Genomic DNA, 20,219 nt, shown 5'->3' with positions numbered 1-20,219 from the left:
ATCGAGCAATCCCCTTAACCAATCCGAACGGTGAATTCTCGTGCTGATTTCTTACTAGTCGCAAATTGGGTTACTTTTTTCCGTTAATCGACGAGTACCTTCGCGTAATGTACGCAGTTGCCGCAAATAAATTTGTATCAAGCTGAATACTTATTGAATGAAATAAGAAACTATTCGCACTTATCACTTACCGACTAAGTTGAGTGCCGACTTGTAACTTTTACATTTATCGCTTTAGATGAGCCATCGTACGAAAAATGCTCATTGTTTTTTTAAGTTTGCCTGCGCGCATCTTTGTAACTAGTCGTAGGATACTTTCCTTCGGTTTCTTTCCCGTATGATGGTCAAAATTGAGTAACAATATGCTCCAAAGTAATCAGAACAATAGATAGAAGTAAGATATATAATCGTTATTGTTACTTGTCTCATTTTTTATCGATAAATAATATTATTATACCCGATAAACTTCACATTCATGTAAATGTTTTTTCCGATGAAGTCTTAAATTGAAAAAAAAAAATAATAAATGAAAAATACTATAGATAGATAACTTGAACCAGATTGCACTCGTCGAAATTCAACTACATCAACGCGTTTTTCGCGTAAACACACTGTACGTATGATGTTGCGATGTGGCAGGAACTGGATAATAAGAAAAGGTGAGCGGTGGGACATAAAATTCTCGTTATTAATAATCATCTATGATTTCGATATTATAAAACCACGTATTCACAATATTTTTACAGTACCCTCGTTCACTTACTTTTATGGAAATTTTTTTTAACCATATAAAAGTATTCGATTTCAGAGGATTTCGAGATTCGAAAAAATAAATTTCTTATTACATATATTTAGAATGAGTTTTTAGGCACAACTCATGCAAATATCAGACACTTTTACAGACAACCCATGTGAAACGCGAGCATGTTTTTCAAATGGTACATAAAAATTTGGCAAGCGTCTTCAAATGAGTGTATTTTCTAATTACCACAATATCATCTGAATTGAGGTCACAAAACACTACTTGCAAAACTTGCCAACAAAATTTTGGCACAATTATTGCTGCGTTTCAGAAGGCACTAAAAATTGGCAGTAAATATCATACACGATTCTAAAATGAATCAATTATTTAATTAATCTCCGGAATAAACAATAATTAAGCATTCTTAGCGTTATCTATACAGTCGTGCCTAAAAAATTAATAGTCTTTTTGCACTTTATTATAATATAATCTTTTCTAGTAATTGAAACTCATAGACAGTTAACAAACTAAACAATTCACTCGTATCCCCATCCACTTTTCATTTATGAAAGAGATACGGTCATGTTTAAATTATTTTTTCGTTCTCAAATACCAACGAGTAACAGTTGAAATACATTAATTGACGTTGAACTTTGCTACCTAGCAACTGCTTCGTGCTTGTGGTTGTACCACGGTCCTAAATTGCACTATTTACACTTTTTATTATAACTTACAAAAACATACGAATAGAGAAGAAGAAAGAAAGCCAAATAAACTGAATGAGACAAAGATAGAATAATTACATATATATTTATATATATAATACATATAAATGTGTAAATTATATATAATATATATATAAATATATAAAACTTTGCTATCTTACATTATCACGCATATTTTTTCTATTAATAAAGTTACTAATTCGCGTCATAAATACACGTGAAAATTATTTATAATTTAATACGTACGTATGTATGTTCTGTAAGTATGTATATGGATATATACACATATACACACGCGTGTATATATATATATATACACATATACACACGCGTGTATATATATATATATATATACATATACACATATACACATACTCATACACACACATATGCAAGTGTTATTAATTTGTGATATCATTCGCTCATGACTGGTATCGCATGGCAATTCTCCTTCTGCCCTATTCTACACAGTTAACCTATCACATTAATTAATTACTCTACATAAAATGTACAAAGCTTTAGCCATTACGAAAATCCGAACGATTCTCTTTATACATATTAACTGAATATATCCGATTGTGCGCATAATAACACAAGGAAGACTTTTGTGGGTTAATTGCAAATAAAAAAAATTTACAAGGTTACACAACGGTTCGTCGACCTTGTGGATTCCACTGCAGTTTTCGATATCCTTTTATAACCACTCAACCAGCGTGGTTAGCATTTATAACTAGATTAAAAAGTCTCCTTTGATATATCGCAATGTCGAAATCATGACGAACACACAGCGTCATCACCATCACCACAATGCTACGCTGAGCTTAAGAGTTCCCTGAAAAACAAAAAACAAATGCACAATTATTAAAATTCACCTTCGCGAACTGTACAGATTTTTCTAATGCAAATTAGATTAGTCAAATTTATGGCGCAAACCTGCATGGTGAAAGCATACATTTCTCGGTGAATGCTTTATGGGTTTTAACATGCTTGTTTACAATTGGAAAAATAAGTAGCTCGTCATTAAAAATTCCATAGCTTCTAGCAAAGTTTATCACATCTCACATGGATAATTAAAATCACGAAAAATAATAATTCTCTCAAATTTTAGGGTTAGTGGATTTGAAAAAAAAAAAGAAGACATATTACTTGATTTGACTCACGTTGATAGTTCTCTTCCTAATAATCCTGTACGTGATCGGCTCCTATTCAGTTGTGCTCTCCTTTCCGCTGTAATAAAAAGAAAGGTCAAATAATTTGCTCACGATGATTTAATATTAACAAAGCTGTAGCACAGGAATAAGCTAATAGCCAAGAGACACCTCGATACACTGATGTAAACATAAGAAATAATTCTCGTATGACTGTACTACCGATTGAGGAGAAAACAAAAAATTGCAGAAAAAGGTGGCGGCAAACTTTCACTTTTAAAATTGTATACTATCTTATCATTGGAGCATAGCAGTAATTTTGAAATTTCTACAGTCCACTGGTCACACATTTGAGTACATATTTAACGTCACAAGGTTATACGAAATGGAAATAAAAAATGTTGTACTAGGGTTTAATAAACAAAAAAGCTGATGCATACATCAGAACACTTTTGATTTTACAATTTTTTTTAAAGTCAGTGTCTATATGATTGAAAATTGACCGGTACAAAGCTACAATTAAAAAAAAAAAAGTTTACAATAACTTTGAACAGTACATTTTTCCTGTTTGTCTTTGTCGACTATAAGGCCAGAAATTCACAGAGCTGACAGTCATCGAATCGTACAAGTTTTCATTTAATAGAAATAATTCACAAGTACTATAAACAGTCGACCATGCTTGGATCATAATATTTTGTAGCTCGAAATAAAATATGCATAATAATGGTTACTAATGCATTCCTACCTCGACATACCTTGAAAGGTATGATGGGTTTGGAAGTAATTATTATTATTATTACTGACTGTCACACTTGTAAATTATTTCTTGCTACAATAACTTCAACATAAAATATATCTGTACAGTTATAATGGCATGAGCTTAGTAACATTACACATACTCAGTTATAAGTATTAGTTGAAAATTTACACCAATTAGGATACTATTTCTAACGTCATATAGGTAAAGCAGTCTGAAGATATTGTTATAATGTTATTAATATACATATAAATGCTATAAACAAAGTAACAATTGGAAGTATAAATTTACATAAATTTAATTAAAAAATTTGTACTTTTATTGAATTGCACTATTAAAAATTTACCAAGCATAAATTCATATGATTACAAGAAAAAAAAAAAAAAAAAATTAAAAAATTAAAAAATTAAAAAATTAATCACAAAAATGCATACAAAACATGATACATACATCGGTATATTTGTAATAGACATTCATATTATTTTTCAAGATAAATCAGCTACCATCTGGATCAAATTTAATAAAAGCGAATATTAAAAAAAAAATCTCCCACATTACTTGTGCCAACGATAACGAACATGAATTAAACAACATCCATACTGTGTGATGGTAATGATTCGGAGTACATCCGAATAAGAAGCAAAAATATCAACAATTTGAGAAAAAATTTTATAATTACCAATTTTAAAATGCTTAACTCTGGTGTTTGTGTGCCGATTTTAATGTTTTTGTGGGAAATCTAACATTATAGTGCGTAACAATGTACGAATGTAACCGTTGATGAACATCTCGTATATCATGCTCAGCAATACATATTTATTCACTTTGGAGATAATGATTTAGAACATTTTTTCTGTATAATGTCTAAAAATCTCGTTTGACAAAAAAATATGCATCAAACATTAAAATCGGATGGTAAAACCTTCTTCCAAATTGCTATTATCTTGACATGTGTTATTTGAATTTGCCGAGAGTTATTTTTATATTATTTTATAGTGGCAATTTCGTTTCATTCAAGTTCTTGTAATTGGCGCAAATTATATTGCTGCAAATTTTTTCAAACAGACTTTTCTATTTTCGTATCATTTGATTTAGGTGGCTAATTCATTTTTAAGCTAAGCACAACCTCATTAGCAATTAAAATTCAGCATAAAAACACGAAACAACATGTATACATAAAATATTTTGCAAAAGATAAGTAATAATGTTCAAGCCTTTTTAATAATTAATAATTTTAAAACATACTCGTTGCGCGCCAATTATTGTATCTTTCTAACGATTCAAATGGGCTAGCAACTTTATCTAAATCAGTATCAGAAATGTTATCATTTTTCATCCTCAATAGTACCTCTGGATCTAAAACATCTTTCAACAAGCTCTGATTTTTGCGCTCTCCTTGAAAAGGGCTCTGCAAATCTTTATTTGTAACTATATCATTTGACTGTGAATTTTGCGAATGTTTGACATTTTTCTTCAAAGTTATAAATTGCTTCGCACATTTATTCATTTTCTGTCGCCCTAGTTCATGCATTTCTTCAGATATATTTGAGCTTGATTCACCAGCTGGAATTGATGAATCGCATCGGCGATCTGTGCTAGTACCGAAATACTTTGGATTTTCGTCTTTCCACTTAGCAAAGTCCTTGCTTACAGAAGGGACTGAGTTTGCTACAGTTTCAGGAGTCTCAATAGACACATCAATACATGGATCATCCAAATTCGTTTTTGGTTTCGATGACGAACCATCGAAATCGACTATCTGTGTTTCCCCTATAGCAATTGGATTCTCGTTATCGAATTTAATGTTTTCGACACATTCACTTGTGTTCAACGTGCTGTATTTTGTTGCAACAACTTTTGTATCATCTCCAACTTTCTGTCGAAAATTCCATCCTTTCTTACCACTTCCAAAACTGATAGTTTCACAATCCATCAATTTTTTTTTATATGGAGACAAAAAGTTAGCATCAGTTTCAGAATGCAAGGACGTTTTTAGTTCTGATTCAGCATGTTTAGTTTCGTTACAATCGGCAAGTTCCTGCAATTCATCAGTTTCAATCAACTCAAAACTTGCGCCAGTTACAGACTCTATTTTTGTATTTTGGTATTTTGCTCCATTAATTGGACTACCTCTAGACAAATCTGTGATACCGCTAATTTCATCAGCCTTGAAAGAGTCTGGCGTGTTGATCGAATTTGTGAATTCAGTTCTCAAGGAAAGAATGGAGTCAAGACTTTGACGTTTCGATGAGGCGCCCAAACTAACGTCGTTCTGGTTTTCGTCCTGAAAGGCAGCAATATTCTCAAAATTCTTTGTTCTCATTAAACTAGAGTGTAACGGTGTACTGTGTGTTTCCGTTCTCACCTTAAGGTCGTCTGTGGATCTCGAAATTTCAGTCGTCATTTTAAATGTAGAATTGAAGGAAGTTATTGGCGGGGACGAAAAAATATTTCCACTTGTTGCTGGCATTGATACGTTCATATCAGGTGGGCTACCGGCGAATTTACTCTGTGATTTATGTATCAATTTCTTTCTATTATAACTGGCACGTCGTACGATGCTGTTTCTTTTGTGCCGTTTACCAACCATAATTCGTTTCGGTTTCGTTATCAGGTAAAAACGTTCGTTAGCGAATGCATTGTGCTTGTGTAGAGATAGTTTTCTGTTACATTCAGGTGTACATCTAGGTGGGCTTGCTCTGAGAGGGCTGCAAAGCTTATCTGGTGTTTGGTTTTTACACTCATCAATCACAGAACAACTGGCCAGACTGTTTTTACTGCTTAAGAAATATTGAGAGTTTGACAATAAATTTTTTCCATTTTCAGTCGAAAGAATATTACTCATGCATTTTGATGTGGTTCCAGTAACTGAACGATCGGATTTAATATTAAAACCTGCCGAATTTCTACTCATCAACGAAATTTCGTCCAAGCTATTTGACATAGATTTTTGCCCAAGATTTAGTTTACCATTTGCAGCTGCAGATAGAACATCGGAATATTCCGACGATCTGAGTAATCTTTTAACATACTCTCCATCAATTTCAGGTGTTTCAGTAAAATAGTGCTGTTTTGTCGATTCGTGGGACGCATCATTATCTGTAGCGTGGTCAAATGTTGGAGACTTAAATTCTCGAAACGAAAAACTTCCGTTCCCGATTTGTTTTACAAAAGTTCTCGTTTGAACTTTTCTTCTACTTTTCTTAGGCGTCATTCTAGCTTGATGTAACAGTATATGTTTGTAAAGACTCTGATTTTCTTCCGGTGTACGAAAAACTTCTGCACTAGGTACATTGCCAGGTATAATTCTGTTCAATGCTTTACCATCACTAGGAGATACATTGAGAAATGAAATTGTAGTCGCTAATCCCTTAAAATCCTTTGAATTTCCTAACTTGGCTATGTTAGTATTTGGCGAGAGTACCACATCATTGGCTACTTTCCCATCGAAGATTTGTTTTTTGGAAGTCGATTGAACTCGCATGATTTTTGCGACAGTAGATTTGTTCCTGAGCAGTGTCAACTTACCACCAGCAGCACGAGTTTGCCGCTTGCGACGTTGATCAGGTCGACTGAACGCAGCTCCAGTCTGCAGAGCTTCCATCAGACTGTCCATGACGCCTTCTTGCGCTTCGTGAGCGTTCATGTCCACTAAAGCACGTTTCCTTTCAGCACGCGCCGCACGTTCTGCTTCTGCCTTTTCTCTTCCTTCCCGTGCCCTCCGTTGTTTCTCTTCGCTTTCGCGCATTTTTGAATTTTCTTTTCGTGCTTGCTATGAACAGAAATGTGGTTAGAAATTTCATCAAATTACCCATATAGATAAGTACAAATCCGCGAATAAATTAGTATCACGTGTATGTTACCTCGAAAGCATCTTTGAAGGTTTTAATATCACCAAAGAATTCCTCAATAGTGTATTTTTGCTTGTCGAAGGTGAAGAAGTCTGAAATATCGGTGTAAAGACTATCCATATTTTTAAACATGTTCTGCATCACTTCATATGATTTTCGTGCTTCTTTTGCAAATGGCTATAGGATTTTGGTTAGGAAAAATATAATAATCTTCATATTAGATATTCAAAGTGGTCATGGAAGCTGTGAGTCGATCTTCTCTAATAGAAATTGATTTTCAGTAGTTTTCTGATCTACAAATTTCACAGCGTGAATATGTTGAAAGATGATTCAAATTCAAAAATTACAGATTTTTGATAAGGATACTGTCATAACTTCTCCAAATCGGTCGTTGTCGTTTTGCGGAAGTCTAGCATTCGACAAATCTTGTTCCAGATTACGCAGACTAGCATCCATCTGCCGAAGAGTGCGCTGAACATTCTCCAAAGAAACTCGACTGGCTCTATCTACATGAGCTAATTCGTCAGCAAAGTTTGCGCAATCTGGAAACTTTCTTTCAATGGTGTCAACGAGATAATGTAGCAAAGTTTGCTTGTTCTCCACATCCTTCGTACTTGTTAACTGGATAAAAAAGAAAAAAGTAACAAAGTTTTGTACAGATAAAATCAAATTCATCCACATAACAATATAAAAAATATGATTTCCACCAACCTTAGTAAGAAAGCTGATTTCGAACCCAAATGCTTGACCGTTTTTGGAACCAGTATTCATGTAATTACCAAGTAAAAGAATCAGTTCAAGTATTTTAGCAAACTTTTTGCTGATTTTCACCTCTTCACACGCCGCAGTACCCGCAACTATATCGGGTTTAACGTCTTGAACTAATTCTTCATAGTGTAACATGAAGCTGAGCGATTTCAGTCTTGGTAATAGTCGTTTGATATCTGATATCTGGTAATCATAAAATAAAAAAAACATTAATTTACGATAATCAAGTCAGATAAATGCTTCGTTCAACTAGGCCATATGATAAGAAAATTGAAATGCCATAAAGAAAAAATGTGTTTATTTACAGTTACGCAGAATTGTTCGGCTTCTGTCAAGTCTTCATACTGGTCTCTAAATTGTTGTAGTTTAGTGAGCTGATCGGGTGGAGGTAGATACTGAATTAATCCTTGCAATACATTGTCGGAAATAACGGGACCCTCGCATCTCAATAAACAAACTTTAACTTCTTCGTACGACATGTGCTTTAACGTACCACCAAGAAGAATTGAAATATTTTGGGCAGATTTGCCGTCGAGAACTTTGAGATCTTTGACCTTCTTCGTTGGTGCTGACCTAGAATGACAACAATTCGTGTTTAAGAAATTTTGGGATGCTCTACTGCTGTATAAAACGTTTTTATATTATTCTCAAAGTAAAAAAAAAAAAAACTATTTTCAAAAAGACACTCAAGCACTTACTTATCGATGATGTTATCAACTTTTTTGCCAGTTGGTTTAGAAGCAAATCTCTGCGCCAAGCCAGTCAGAATATCTGGACTGGCAAGCTTTTCTTCCTGTACTTTAACCCAGAACGATTTTTCTGATAATTTTTGAGGTAAGATCTGAAAAAAAGATTAGCAATCAACATAGTGCAATGATCGAATAGCGATTATAAATTTTAAAAAAAGTATACTTTTTTCGGCATAAAGTGAACCACTACTTCTTTCTTAAATCGATAACAAAAATATACACACCGCTTTCCAATTCGCTCTCTTCAAAGGACCGTCCACTTCCCATTTCTTCTTCGGCTTTAATCCGTGCGGCAGGACTTGAACAGCTCCAGCTGGTAGCTTTGGTGCCATTCCTCCCATCATGGGGGGAGGTGGAGGGCCCATACCAGGGAAAGGCGGCGGTGCTGGTCCCCCCATACCGGGCATAGGCGGAGGTGGTGGACCACCGCCCGCACCTGGCATCGGCGGTGGAGGCGGTCCACTCATTCCAGGCATCGGAGGTGGCGGAGGCCCGGTCATGCCGGGCATTGGAGGTGGAGGCGGGCCGACCATTCCTGGCATCGGAGGGGGAGGTGGACCACCGCCGGTTTTCTGTAAATTGGTGGAAATATTTTATGAGAAATAAAGATTTTCATCAATAATTTCAGACTTCAGCCTTATTTTATAGCCAAGACACCTACGATTGCTTTACTTACAGTTCCACCTCCGGGTACTGCTCCACCCTGTTCGAGTTCCTTGATCTTAGTTTCTGCGTGTTGAAGCTTTGCTTCCGCCTCCTGTTTACTGGCAATAGCCTCCTCAAGCTTCTGACCCATTTCCAACAAACGATGCTCTTCTTCTGCCCGCGATTTTTCAACCAGAGTATCTATTAGCGGCTGTACGTCTATTTGGAAACGTTTGGTGGCACTAAAGTCCGGATCACATCCAGACCGGTGCAACACTATTTGTGATACACATTCTTCAATGAGTTTGTAGTACGCTGGCCTGAAAGGTGACACGGAGTATTTTAATGTTCCGCTACCACTTTGGAGATCAGTGCAACTTTCAATTAGTTAGAAATTTGGTAGGATTTCTCCAATTCCTCGTTATCACTCACCTAACTAACGCATCGTCCCTGATAAAAAGTAGATGTTGAAGGATGGATAGAAAGTATGGTTCAGCGGGCGTATCCATAACCATATTTTTGGCAACTTCAAAGCAGTCGTTAACATCGTCTAACTCTAGCCTAACGTTGTCAAATCTTTGAACAAATTCTTCGTAGTCCTCCTCTTTGTGTTCCTTGAGGATCTTCAAATGATTTGCCAGATCCTCGGACGTATCTTTCTCAAGTGGAATCAGCAGGTCTGCCAGCCCAACTCGCATTATTTCGTTTCGCAGGTGTAACCGGAAGTCTAAGTCTTCCGCTGATGAGATTATTGAGTTTATTAATTGTAGACAGACGACCTGTTGAAATTAAAATTAAACCCAACATTTACATGCAATTGAAAAACCACAAATCAGGCAACAACTTGACAGACTTTTTTTTTATACACACCCTTAAATTTTCATTCTTTTTGTTGACCAATCCTTGAACAATTGGAAGGAACCTTTCTTTCCCCTTGAATTCCCCGTTCATTGTGATTGCGTCCAAAACTTTTTTGTGACTGTCACTGGAAATTAAGCAGACTGCACCGAGGAGTTTGACGGCCTCGTACATGACCGCCGGTTTTGTTGGTTCCAAAGATCTAGCAACTATTGTTAAAGCTTCGTGATGCGCGAGCATCTCCTTTATTCCAACGGTGTTGTTCATTATCGCTTTCAAGCAGCGAATACATTCGTACTGTATTCTTTCGTATCGATTATCACTGAAACATCGACACACGATTAGTATAAAGCTTAAAGAATGCATAATACAGCTTATTTACTTGTAACATGCATTCAAGATATTTGAATGCACGTGAATATTAAACGAATAACACAGACAGCAGGCAATTATTTACTAAATATATTTTAAAAAATCGCACGATCCTGAAGACTACATTAACACTCGATAAAAAGCTGTTAGAATTTTACTAAAGCCAAAACGAAAATAGACTAAGCATTTTGCAAATGAACCAGACAAATATTCAGAATGTAAATATTATTCAGTTACCTATCATAACATATGAAAGCACTGAAACGAAACAAGAGTAAATTAGAGGTTTTCATTGATTGTTCACTCAAAATCTTTACAGACTATACTGTTAAAGAAGATCTTAAATTTACAACAAATTCACAATGCAAAGTCATATGACATTTACAAATTAGGTATATGAAATTACCATTCATACCCTTGTATAGCAAAATTCATACTCGCGCATCAATTTTCATATACGGATGCAAAGTTTAATACACACGATACTGGAAATCAAAACCCGCTGACAAATTTTCCAATCACGTGATGTAATGATACATTTTTTACTGAAAATTACAATATTCGTACATTAATCTATTCGTAACCAACAGAGCAATAAAAGTACAATACAGATTGGGACATTAACTGTGGCCGAATTAAAAATACGATGCACATGTCATGGCATATTACGATACGCGACATTCAATATTAAAAACCGAGTTTATAATTCGTTTAAGAATTCTCCAAACACGTAATGTAATAATATTGATAACCATACAGTATCCGTCTGTGGTGGGGACATACGTCGCACAGTCTTGTAGAAAATTTTGAGCCCTAATAAATTGTTTGTCAAGACTGTTAAAAATTTTCTTAAATTTGTCACACAATTACTACACAAAAGATTGGCAAAAGTAAGAATTTGGTGTTTGAATTTTCATAGACTATACTGAAGAAATGCTTCCAACAAATGTGCTAATTAAATTCCAAATAGATTTTGTTTTACGAGTGTAGGTACTTCGTTCTAAATCATAACAGACTAGTTCCATTTAATTACACGATAATCCACAAATTCGAGAGCGTGTTTTAAGAAAACCTCAAATAGTGACATCATTTCTGTTACACACGACGTTAATTCGTCAAAAACTACGTATATGTGCTAATTCGTGTACGATTAGCCTAGATGATTAATAAAACGTCAACTCACTTTCTATAACACTCGTTGAGGGTTGCGAGGACCTGTCTAAGTCCCTTGGTTCCAAATTCCTGAACCCAGCTAAGTGGGTTATTAGTTAAAGCGATCCTCAGTGATTCTATACAATTGTAAATTTTATTTACGCTCAACTCGGGCTGGGCCAGGTACTGTATGTAGTCCGCAGGTTTGTCGAACTTTGATCTGTTCTCCTGTATGCTGCCTTTACAGTGCATCACCAACATTTTCCTCTTATTCATATCCGGCTGTTGTCTCAAGGGTGCTTTTTTCTCCTCCGTAAGATTCATGTCGTTCTGAAATACGTGTTGTATTTTTTTGAGCAAATTTTGCCTAACAAATGTGGTCATTTAGGCCAAACACCTCCGCCAAATAAAAAAAAAAAAAAAAATCGATAGCAGCTCACTCACCAACATATCTTCAAATTTGTCATTCATCGTTTCTTCGTCCATCCGTTCTATGATGGATGCCTGCTGTTCAATCTCACTGAAATCATCGCCGGAGTTGGGACGGGGGATGGTGTTATGGCTCATACCACCCCCCACCCCGCCCCCTCGTCCCGTCTTTTTTGGGCGGCCGAACAGCGTGTCCAGCTGAAAAAGAAGAAAAGGTATTGTCAGCAAATATGATTGTTTCAAGAATCATTGTAAAACTGATGACAGGGATGAACGATGAAATCATTGCAGCTATTATTAGCTATATTTGTAAAAACATCCTGCGGCACTTGTTATCGCCGTCTCATTAGTCCTTCTGACTCAGCAACTCGATAAACGCATAATAAAGGCGTAACGATATATTAGCGTCATTTTGTTAACGATTCAACAGTTCATTGGAACTTGCGTTATAAAAATTGGAGCAGCCGAATGAGGCATAGCTCGAATACTTGTTTCACTTGCGGTTTGAAAATTTCAAGATTATCGCGAAACGATTCACTTATAAATAAATATCATAGTAATCTGTGTGTCGTGATTCAAAATTGCGCTAAGAGTGGCTTCGTGTTATCGAAATGTTCCAAAATCATTACCACCCCGCGATTCTGCACCCTTCGACTTGCGATTTAATATAATTTGATGTGATGTAAGAGAAGGAAAAGAAGCAAACGTGACAATAACAAAAGTACGCTGAATGTTAATTTATTCCATTCTCTATTTGTTTCATTATCCTACAGCTCTCTATATCGTTACAAGGTGTACATACTTCGCAATCAAACACGTCGTTAAACTAATTGCAAACACGCACGTAGGTCGGTACCTTATACCACACGATCCAAATGCAAACAATAACGAACATTCCGACATCACCTATGCGGATATATGTATACGTTCCACAAGAGACTTTGCGACAAAGAATCAAGAGGAAGAAATCTACGAAACAATTCTTTATAAAATTCTTCACAATATCCGATACTCGGTTTAAAAAAAAAAAGATGTAAATTGCCAGTGCAATTTAAATGCACCAGTGAAACGTTCGTTCGACTTGGCGTCACCGGAGAGACGATGATAACTTTGCTTGATTAATTGAACGTATCGACAGACGTTATAAGAAGTAACACTAAAATGTCACCTCGAAGAAATTCCAAATATTCGTTAAACAAGGCGTGCACTTCATTTCGCGACATTTAACAAGTCCGGATCATCGATAAAGTAAGATCGGCAAGACGCGCGCGTTCCTGGGTTTGTTCCGGCACACGATTGATCGGGATCTACAACGTTGTTAATAACCGTGGTTCAAACACTGTCAGTTCAGAACGTAGACTGAACGTGCGCGGTGAAACGATTCGGAAAAGAATTTGCCCGAGGCTTGTTACGGCTGTATAGTGTTACGTGTATATGGGACGCGCGTTGGAAGTGGCGTACAAACATTATAGGTATATATCTGGTGTACAGGCAGCAACTGCGGCATATTATTAGTCATTCTTCAAGCATCCATCATACGTAACTCTATACTTATTCGAAAGACAATAGAAAATTTTAACAGACGGCAACAGCCTCGTTATCAGCAAGAGCAAAGACTCGCGATTCTGCTCAACGTATTTAGGTAGGTACCTATCTACGTACATCCGTCGAAACGATCGTCACCGCAAGTTCCTTCGAGACTTGCACAGTTAAGCTCAGACCCTCGTGCAAAGAAGATGGAAAGAAGCGAAGGAACACCTCCGGCTATAAAACGGAACGCAACGTTGCAGTGGGTCAAGTTTGCTCGAAGGTCGTGATACGGACATTACGGGGTAAGAAACAACGCGACGAAAGGAGCAATTGTCATCGTCTGCAATCGCATCGGTATTGAAACAAATCCTGCGAGATGTGAAGTATTGCGACAAGTCACCTGAATTTCGATTTTGGTACTACCGCCGATGAAACTTTGTAGGTGTGGTTTTTTTTTTTTTTCTTTTTTTTTTCTGTGTCCACCAAACTTCAAGGATAGTTTTTGATCAAGTTTCCAGTGATCTCTTGCAACAATCACGGTTATAATCTGTTTCGAATGATTGAATACGTGCGAGTAACAAAATTTTTTTTCTTCAAATCACGCGACATTTCGTGACGAAGAAGTAGAACGAACGATTAATAAGAGGCGACGTACAACAACGATCAGTATTCGTCACCGAGGCTTCAATCGATCTACTTGTGAATGACGCGAATGAAAATTAATAAAAGTGCCAGAGGTGTGGTTTTTGTTTTTTTTTTCTTTTCTCCTCCTTTAAACGGACACTGGAATCTGGAAAGAGGCGACTATAAGTATCCCGATGCACTCGCAATCGTGTCGCGCAAGTAGGAAATAGATATCCGTAGAAGACAGCACGAGACTTTGAGGAAAACGTGTCCTGACCTTTGAAGAGGCCAAGTAATTCCCGTGAGTAACCGTTACTTGCGATGAGGGAACGAGTGGCACAATTGGTATATAGGTATACATTACGCGCAGCCGTAAATGTTATACGTTGGGTTGAAATGAAAATGGGAGGAAAAAAACAGCGACGGAGAAAAACAAGAAATCTAAAGAAGAAAGAGAAAGAGAGAGAGAGACGAGCGTTAAGTTGGTCAAATTCTTCAGTTCGCCTCGAGCACCAGGCTATAAGCGCGTGGTGTTAGCCAATCAATAGAATCTGAACCTTCATCAGGTGAGCAGATATAAGCCCAAAGCGCAATACCGTTCCTGGTTGGAGTAAGAGTTTATTTGTAGACCATCGTTGTTCCTGGAGGATAAACAAGATTTCGGGGAATCGCCAAAGAGAGCCGCGTGTGACGTTAATTAATTGGAGCTTCGTCTAGTATGTGACTAACTCGCAAAGAAGGTTAATTGCAAGTGTGACCTTTACGGACCTCGGTGATCTGGCCCTGTATCTGCAAATCGTTAAAACCGTATGAGAGCAGAGTCAAAATATGGCAGGAGAGACCTTCGATCGGTGAGACTCGAGTTCGGAACTGCAAAGTGCATTTCAACTATGTCGATGCCTGATATTGGAAATTCTGAAGTATGTATAATGAATGAATAAATTCACAGGTGAACAGCGTTTTCAATGACTCATAAAATCGGTCATCTATTACCGCAATTTTGTTGTTTTTCTACATTCACGTCGAGAGAGAGAAACAATTTTCAAAAGCTCATCGAAATTTCAGTAGAGTATCTAAAGTAGAATAGATTTCAGCCAAACATTAGCTCTTGATGTTGATATTTAGAGGTGCCGATTTTGTTTTTTTCCATTTTCCATTTAAATAACACGTAAGGAAAGTGGAAAACTTGTTGCATGTTTCTCTCTCGTCATCGGCTTGACTTAGGAACTATCTAAATACAGATTTTTATAGGAAATTTCAAACTCCATAAAAAAAGTACCGAAAGAGAATTTTCCTAACTCTAACCGAATAGAAGATATTCGAGATGAGTCAATGTTTATAGGTAAATATCTCTAAAGATAAAAGTAAAGATTATCCTGCCACATCGATGCATCACGAATTTCAGTTGTATGTTAAAAGTAACTATTAAACCCAGCAGAAGAAGAATATGATGATTTCTTTACTTTCAATACAAATTGGCAAATATACAGAGACTGTATACAGCATTTGCGATGAGAAATGAGACAATTTAGAAAGATACAAACCTACGATAAGGTATATCGAAAATTCACGCGTTACTACAATAAAATAAACCGGAAGTGTCGCATAGAGAGTTTAAAATGTTTTATGAAACATAATTTTCGTGACACAGGTTGTTCAAAAAACACCATCAAAAGGATCTTGAGAGTGCGGGAAATCCTTTACACATGTTTTCGGGTTACTGACTGAGTCGAGAGCATCGTTTAAAATCCCTACGCATATTTAATTCGCGATGACAAATCTACGAGACAGTAGCATTAATGTATGGAAACTAACGATAAATAGATTGAAGAAAAATATTGAAACATTCTTCTCAACACCAGTCGAGATCTCTCCTGCATTTCAACGACGGAGCGTGAATTCGCATCTGTAAGTGAACAACTGGTGTTCCACGTTTCAATCGTGGCGGTGAACGACTGACAACAAACATCATCCAACCTTCCAAACACCTGTGTCTCCTATACCTATACAAGGATTCTCGTCGGCGATGTATGATATATTTTTTAAAGTTACACAATATGTACAAATCCGTAATATACCTCTTACATATCTGCGAAATACGTATTTAAAGCACTTTCGTTCGTGGAGACTGTAAATGCGCGTCAAGATTTATCAGCACTGTCTTTTTTTTGTCGATTGCATTTACAGCAAAACTATGAAAAAACGATTGCATATATTTTATATTTTTTTAGAGTAATTTTTTTTTTTTTTTTTCTTTTTTTGGGGAGGGGGGAGCTTTTGTCTTTGTCTAATTTTGAGTCCAGGTAAGCGAGATACGATCGATTCGACGAACGTATAGCCGAGCCTTTCCACTCTTGCATCTCGTCCCGAGACAGCTGCTGTGCACGTATTACATGTATATACATATATGCGTGTCAGTGTATGAGCGACTCGAGATATCGTGTGGATACATGCGCGATGACGTCATGCAGATGGTAGGTGTACGCAGAGACACGAGTAGGTATATAAATGACGAATACACCGTCCACTCGTATCGTATAATACGCGTAGAGTGAGAAATCGTCCGACAGACGAGAGCGAGACAAGCGCCAAATGACTTCATAGCCGTTTTTAAACGTGAAAACCTCGTTTCAATCCGCGAGCCGCGACATTATTTCATTCTTCTTTTCTCACATCAAACGCGCTCTTCGCAAACGATATTACAGGGTGTGCCCTGGTGGTTTCGAAGTGACGTTTATATCTTCAAATATCAAAGACCCATTCTACACCCAATTATATGAACAAAGAAAATCGTCTAAATTTTCACTTGAGGCTGAAATTTGTCCATAATTGCGTGTAGAATGTAAGCGTCGAGCCTTTTTTCGTGTTTGAGATACATACGTCGAAGTAGAAATCGACTCCTTGAGGAAAAAAAAAAAAAAAAACCACGAATCCTGCAAAACGAGCGAGCAATTATACATCACAACTCGGTAATGTTCCCCTATGTGAACCAAAATAAGATCGCCTGTTAGACAAATCACTCAGTATATCAACAGCGATCTGCACATTCAGAGAGAAGAAACAACAATTAGATTTCATACGTATTTTCGATACTGTAGCTGTAATTAGAAACTCAGCGTTTCCGCCTTTTTCTTGTAGGTAAATAACCGTTTGGCATCGATTCGATTTAAAAAAGACAACCGATTTCTTCTACATAAGTGTAATTATTGTGTATTAAAGGAAGGAGGGTAAAAAGAAAGAAAGAAAAAAACCGCGTTAAATGTGGAGAAATAAGTAACCGGGTGTTACAACTCGGGTAGAAATATAAATAAGTTCCCGATACCTTTAAAAATTGTAATCTATATTTAGGCGCGGCTGGACAAATAGCTTCACGAAATCCACGCGATAAGTACCCTGAAACGGTAATAATAATAACGGCACTTTGCCACTTCCGTTCCGTTCATTCCCCTCTCTATTTTTGTTTTCGTATTCCAGATTTTTGCTACATTGCATACAAATATACGTTATACGTATAATGTATGCGAATGGATTTGTACTTTCTTTTCGCAACGTGATAATTACGCGCGGTTTGATACGACGCGAGTGAAATTTCAAAGGCGTAATGCGAAGCAGTAAAGAAAGTACAGCGGGTGATATGAAAAGTTGAAAACGTGTGGGAAGAAAAAATATTCGAGGCAATGTTTGAAATTTTAATTTGTTAAATGGCATATCGTTATTACTAATGTAACAATTCCTCGTGGTTGATTCGAACATAATTTCAAGTTAAACTTACGTACATGGCATAGACAATTTACACGTCAAAGTGACAAGTGAAGAGGGTGGCTAACCAATCCCTAATGCTTTCGGAAATAAAAACAATACACATCGATGCGGAGATGCAAAAAATATGAACTAAATCGACACGAGTGGCTATTGAAGTTATAATTGACAATAAACCGAGTAATTGGTAGAACTAATTAAAACATTATCCACTAAACGATTGAACAGAGTATTGTTATAGCATGATAAGTGATAAGCATACCCATTCTGTGATCATGGCGTCTCCGTCAGTTTGTTACTAACCAACAATCCAACGATACAGGCTTTGTTTTGTAAGTATAAATTAATATTAATAGCAAAACTTCAAAAACTGCTGTTATATATTTCGATTATTTGTTCGTTTATTCTTCTTGATAAGAAAAAATTGATATATTAATTCACAAAACACACACTCAATTTCGATTGTTATTTGTGCTTTTCTTTCCAAATACTTCTTCTTCTTATTACTATTATTATTGATATTATTATTATTAAATCGTTATTAGATCAACGAACGCTCCTCCCCGTCTCGCTCTAATTAGGTTATAATAGTATGGTGTCGTTTTTTGTTACGACACTGTAGCTGATGAAGATAATTTTTTTTCCACGATGATCATGATGATGATGATGATGGTGGTGGTGGTGATGGTTGTGTTGCGATATTGTATTTAGTGGCACACATAGTATAATAACGTTAACGTACATAATTCCACTGTGGCATTTTAGTTTTCGACTGATCGGGTTCCATAGATCCGTTCGGGAAACACAAAAACGAACCAACGTTCTGCATTCACCTAACAATATGATACAACAATTGTATTACACCTGGTGATAATAAGCACAACGACTTATTAAAATCATTTCAAACTCTCGGATAAAGCACGCGGATAATACCAACTTTCGGTTACCGGATCCTTGACCGTTTCTATATTATTTACGTCCAAGGTGCATTGAAAAAACGAATTAGACGTCAGACTTGAGTGTAAAAATAAAATTAAAAAAAAAAAGCACAAGGTGGAACCGTTACACGGACGTGTAAAATCTTATCGCGGAAAACAAGGTGTAACCAGAGATAGCTATACTTGTAATAATTGTATCACACATCGCGGTAATGATCTCGATACATATCACGAATCATTTCCTCCGAATACCGGATGAATGAAATTCCTCAAGTGATTTAACAATGGGTCACACGTTATTACACGAAAGAATTTAGCGAATAACGAAAGACACGTGTTTTACAGAGATCGTCAAGAATTTTGATTCAGCAACAAGTGGCGATGCTGCATTGTCGTTTTAAACCAATTATTACACGTATACAAGTATTAAATCATGCGCGAATGACGAATATTCGTTATCGTAACAACCTGAACTGGCAAAGAGGAAATTTTTTTTTTTTTTCTATCCGTGAACGCAAAACTCGTCGCTAGATGTAATAATATTTGTCAGTTATACAAGATAAGAATTACACCGAAGAAGATAATCCAGCAAACGACGGTTATTCGATTGAATTTCAAACGGCGCAGTTATTTCTGATCACAATTTTCTAAACTAATACCTTTTCTCTTCTATGAACGATCGAACGAGTTGTTACCGCAATATATATATATATATATATATATATATAGTTTGTTATTATTATTATTATTATTTTTACTGGTTTTCGGTTCCGCAAACACAACTGGGAAACCGATCACGGGATACTTCCAAGCGTGAAACCGACGTTCCGACCAAGTCGCACTGAGACCGGGTCAGTTCCGTATCCGAGAATGAAAGGCGAAAGACTGGCGAGATTCCCCAGAGCCACAAGTCTGACAGCGTCCTGCACCCACCCCTACGTGGGAGGCGTATTAAGCCGCGGTTACGACCGTCGAGGAAATCCCGAGAGCCGGAGAGAGAACGATGAGTCAAATATTGCAGGCTCGGCTGAAACCTTTGCCTCCCGGCTCTCTCGACCAATGATCGAGTACCTCGATGTAAAGTACACGAGTTGACGCGATCGATTTTTGTTTATAAATTAGATTTTGGACTTGGAACCGTGAGCCGCGATGACGACGAGTGAGTTAATATT

General features: G+C 36.6%; 1 protein-coding gene and 1 long non-coding RNA gene across 10 annotated transcripts in view; one reads left to right on the top strand and one right to left on the bottom strand.

Moving 5' to 3' along the window:
• Nucleotides 1-131: 131 nt before the first annotated feature.
• On the top strand, nt 132-1,465 carry LOC124293888. 2 transcript variants are annotated; one of them, XR_006903765.1, is made up of 2 exons: nt 132-394; nt 561-1,465. It is a non-coding gene; the product is annotated as an uncharacterized LOC124293888 (long non-coding RNA). The 2 variants fall into 2 exon arrangements; XR_006903766.1 differs by having other exon boundaries at nt 543-1,465.
• LOC107222354 (protein diaphanous) overlaps nt 670-20,219 on the bottom strand; it is a 43,590-nt gene continuing 24,040 nt past the window's right edge. For 3 of the 8 annotated variants that reach the window (XM_015661714.2, XM_015661706.2, XM_046736737.1), the window contains exons 3-17: nt 12,212-12,394; nt 11,799-12,097; nt 10,853-10,873; nt 10,256-10,565; nt 9,818-10,164; nt 9,417-9,705; nt 8,965-9,312; nt 8,690-8,832; nt 8,297-8,564; nt 7,935-8,174; nt 7,590-7,844; nt 7,236-7,400; nt 6,901-7,144; nt 2,628-2,694; nt 670-2,299 (exon numbers count right to left, since the gene is read on the bottom strand). In XM_015661714.2, the coding sequence (XP_015517200.1) occupies nt 2,278-2,299; nt 2,628-2,694; nt 6,901-7,144; nt 7,236-7,400; nt 7,590-7,844; nt 7,935-8,174; nt 8,297-8,564; nt 8,690-8,832; nt 8,965-9,312; nt 9,417-9,705; nt 9,818-10,164; nt 10,256-10,565; nt 10,853-10,873; nt 11,799-12,097; nt 12,212-12,394 (3,201 nt within the window). In that variant the 3' untranslated portion in view covers nt 670-2,277. Of the gene's footprint in view, nt 2,300-2,627; nt 2,695-6,900; nt 7,145-7,235; nt 7,401-7,589; nt 7,845-7,934; nt 8,175-8,296; nt 8,565-8,689; nt 8,833-8,964; nt 9,313-9,416; nt 9,706-9,817; nt 10,165-10,255; nt 10,566-10,852; nt 10,874-11,798; nt 12,098-12,211; nt 12,395-13,364; nt 13,552-18,371; nt 18,805-18,851; nt 18,943-19,706; nt 19,928-20,219 lie in introns of those variants that run through there. The other 5 variants (XM_046736736.1, XM_015661689.2, XM_015661698.2 and 2 more) reach the window with 5 other exon arrangements.

This window comes from Neodiprion lecontei, chromosome 4, assembly GCF_021901455.1.
Source record: "Neodiprion lecontei isolate iyNeoLeco1 chromosome 4, iyNeoLeco1.1, whole genome shotgun sequence".
NCBI classification, from domain to species: domain Eukaryota; kingdom Metazoa; phylum Arthropoda; class Insecta; order Hymenoptera; family Diprionidae; genus Neodiprion; species Neodiprion lecontei.
Note: the sequence above shows the minus strand (reverse complement) of the source record. Positions and strands in the feature narration are given on the sequence as shown.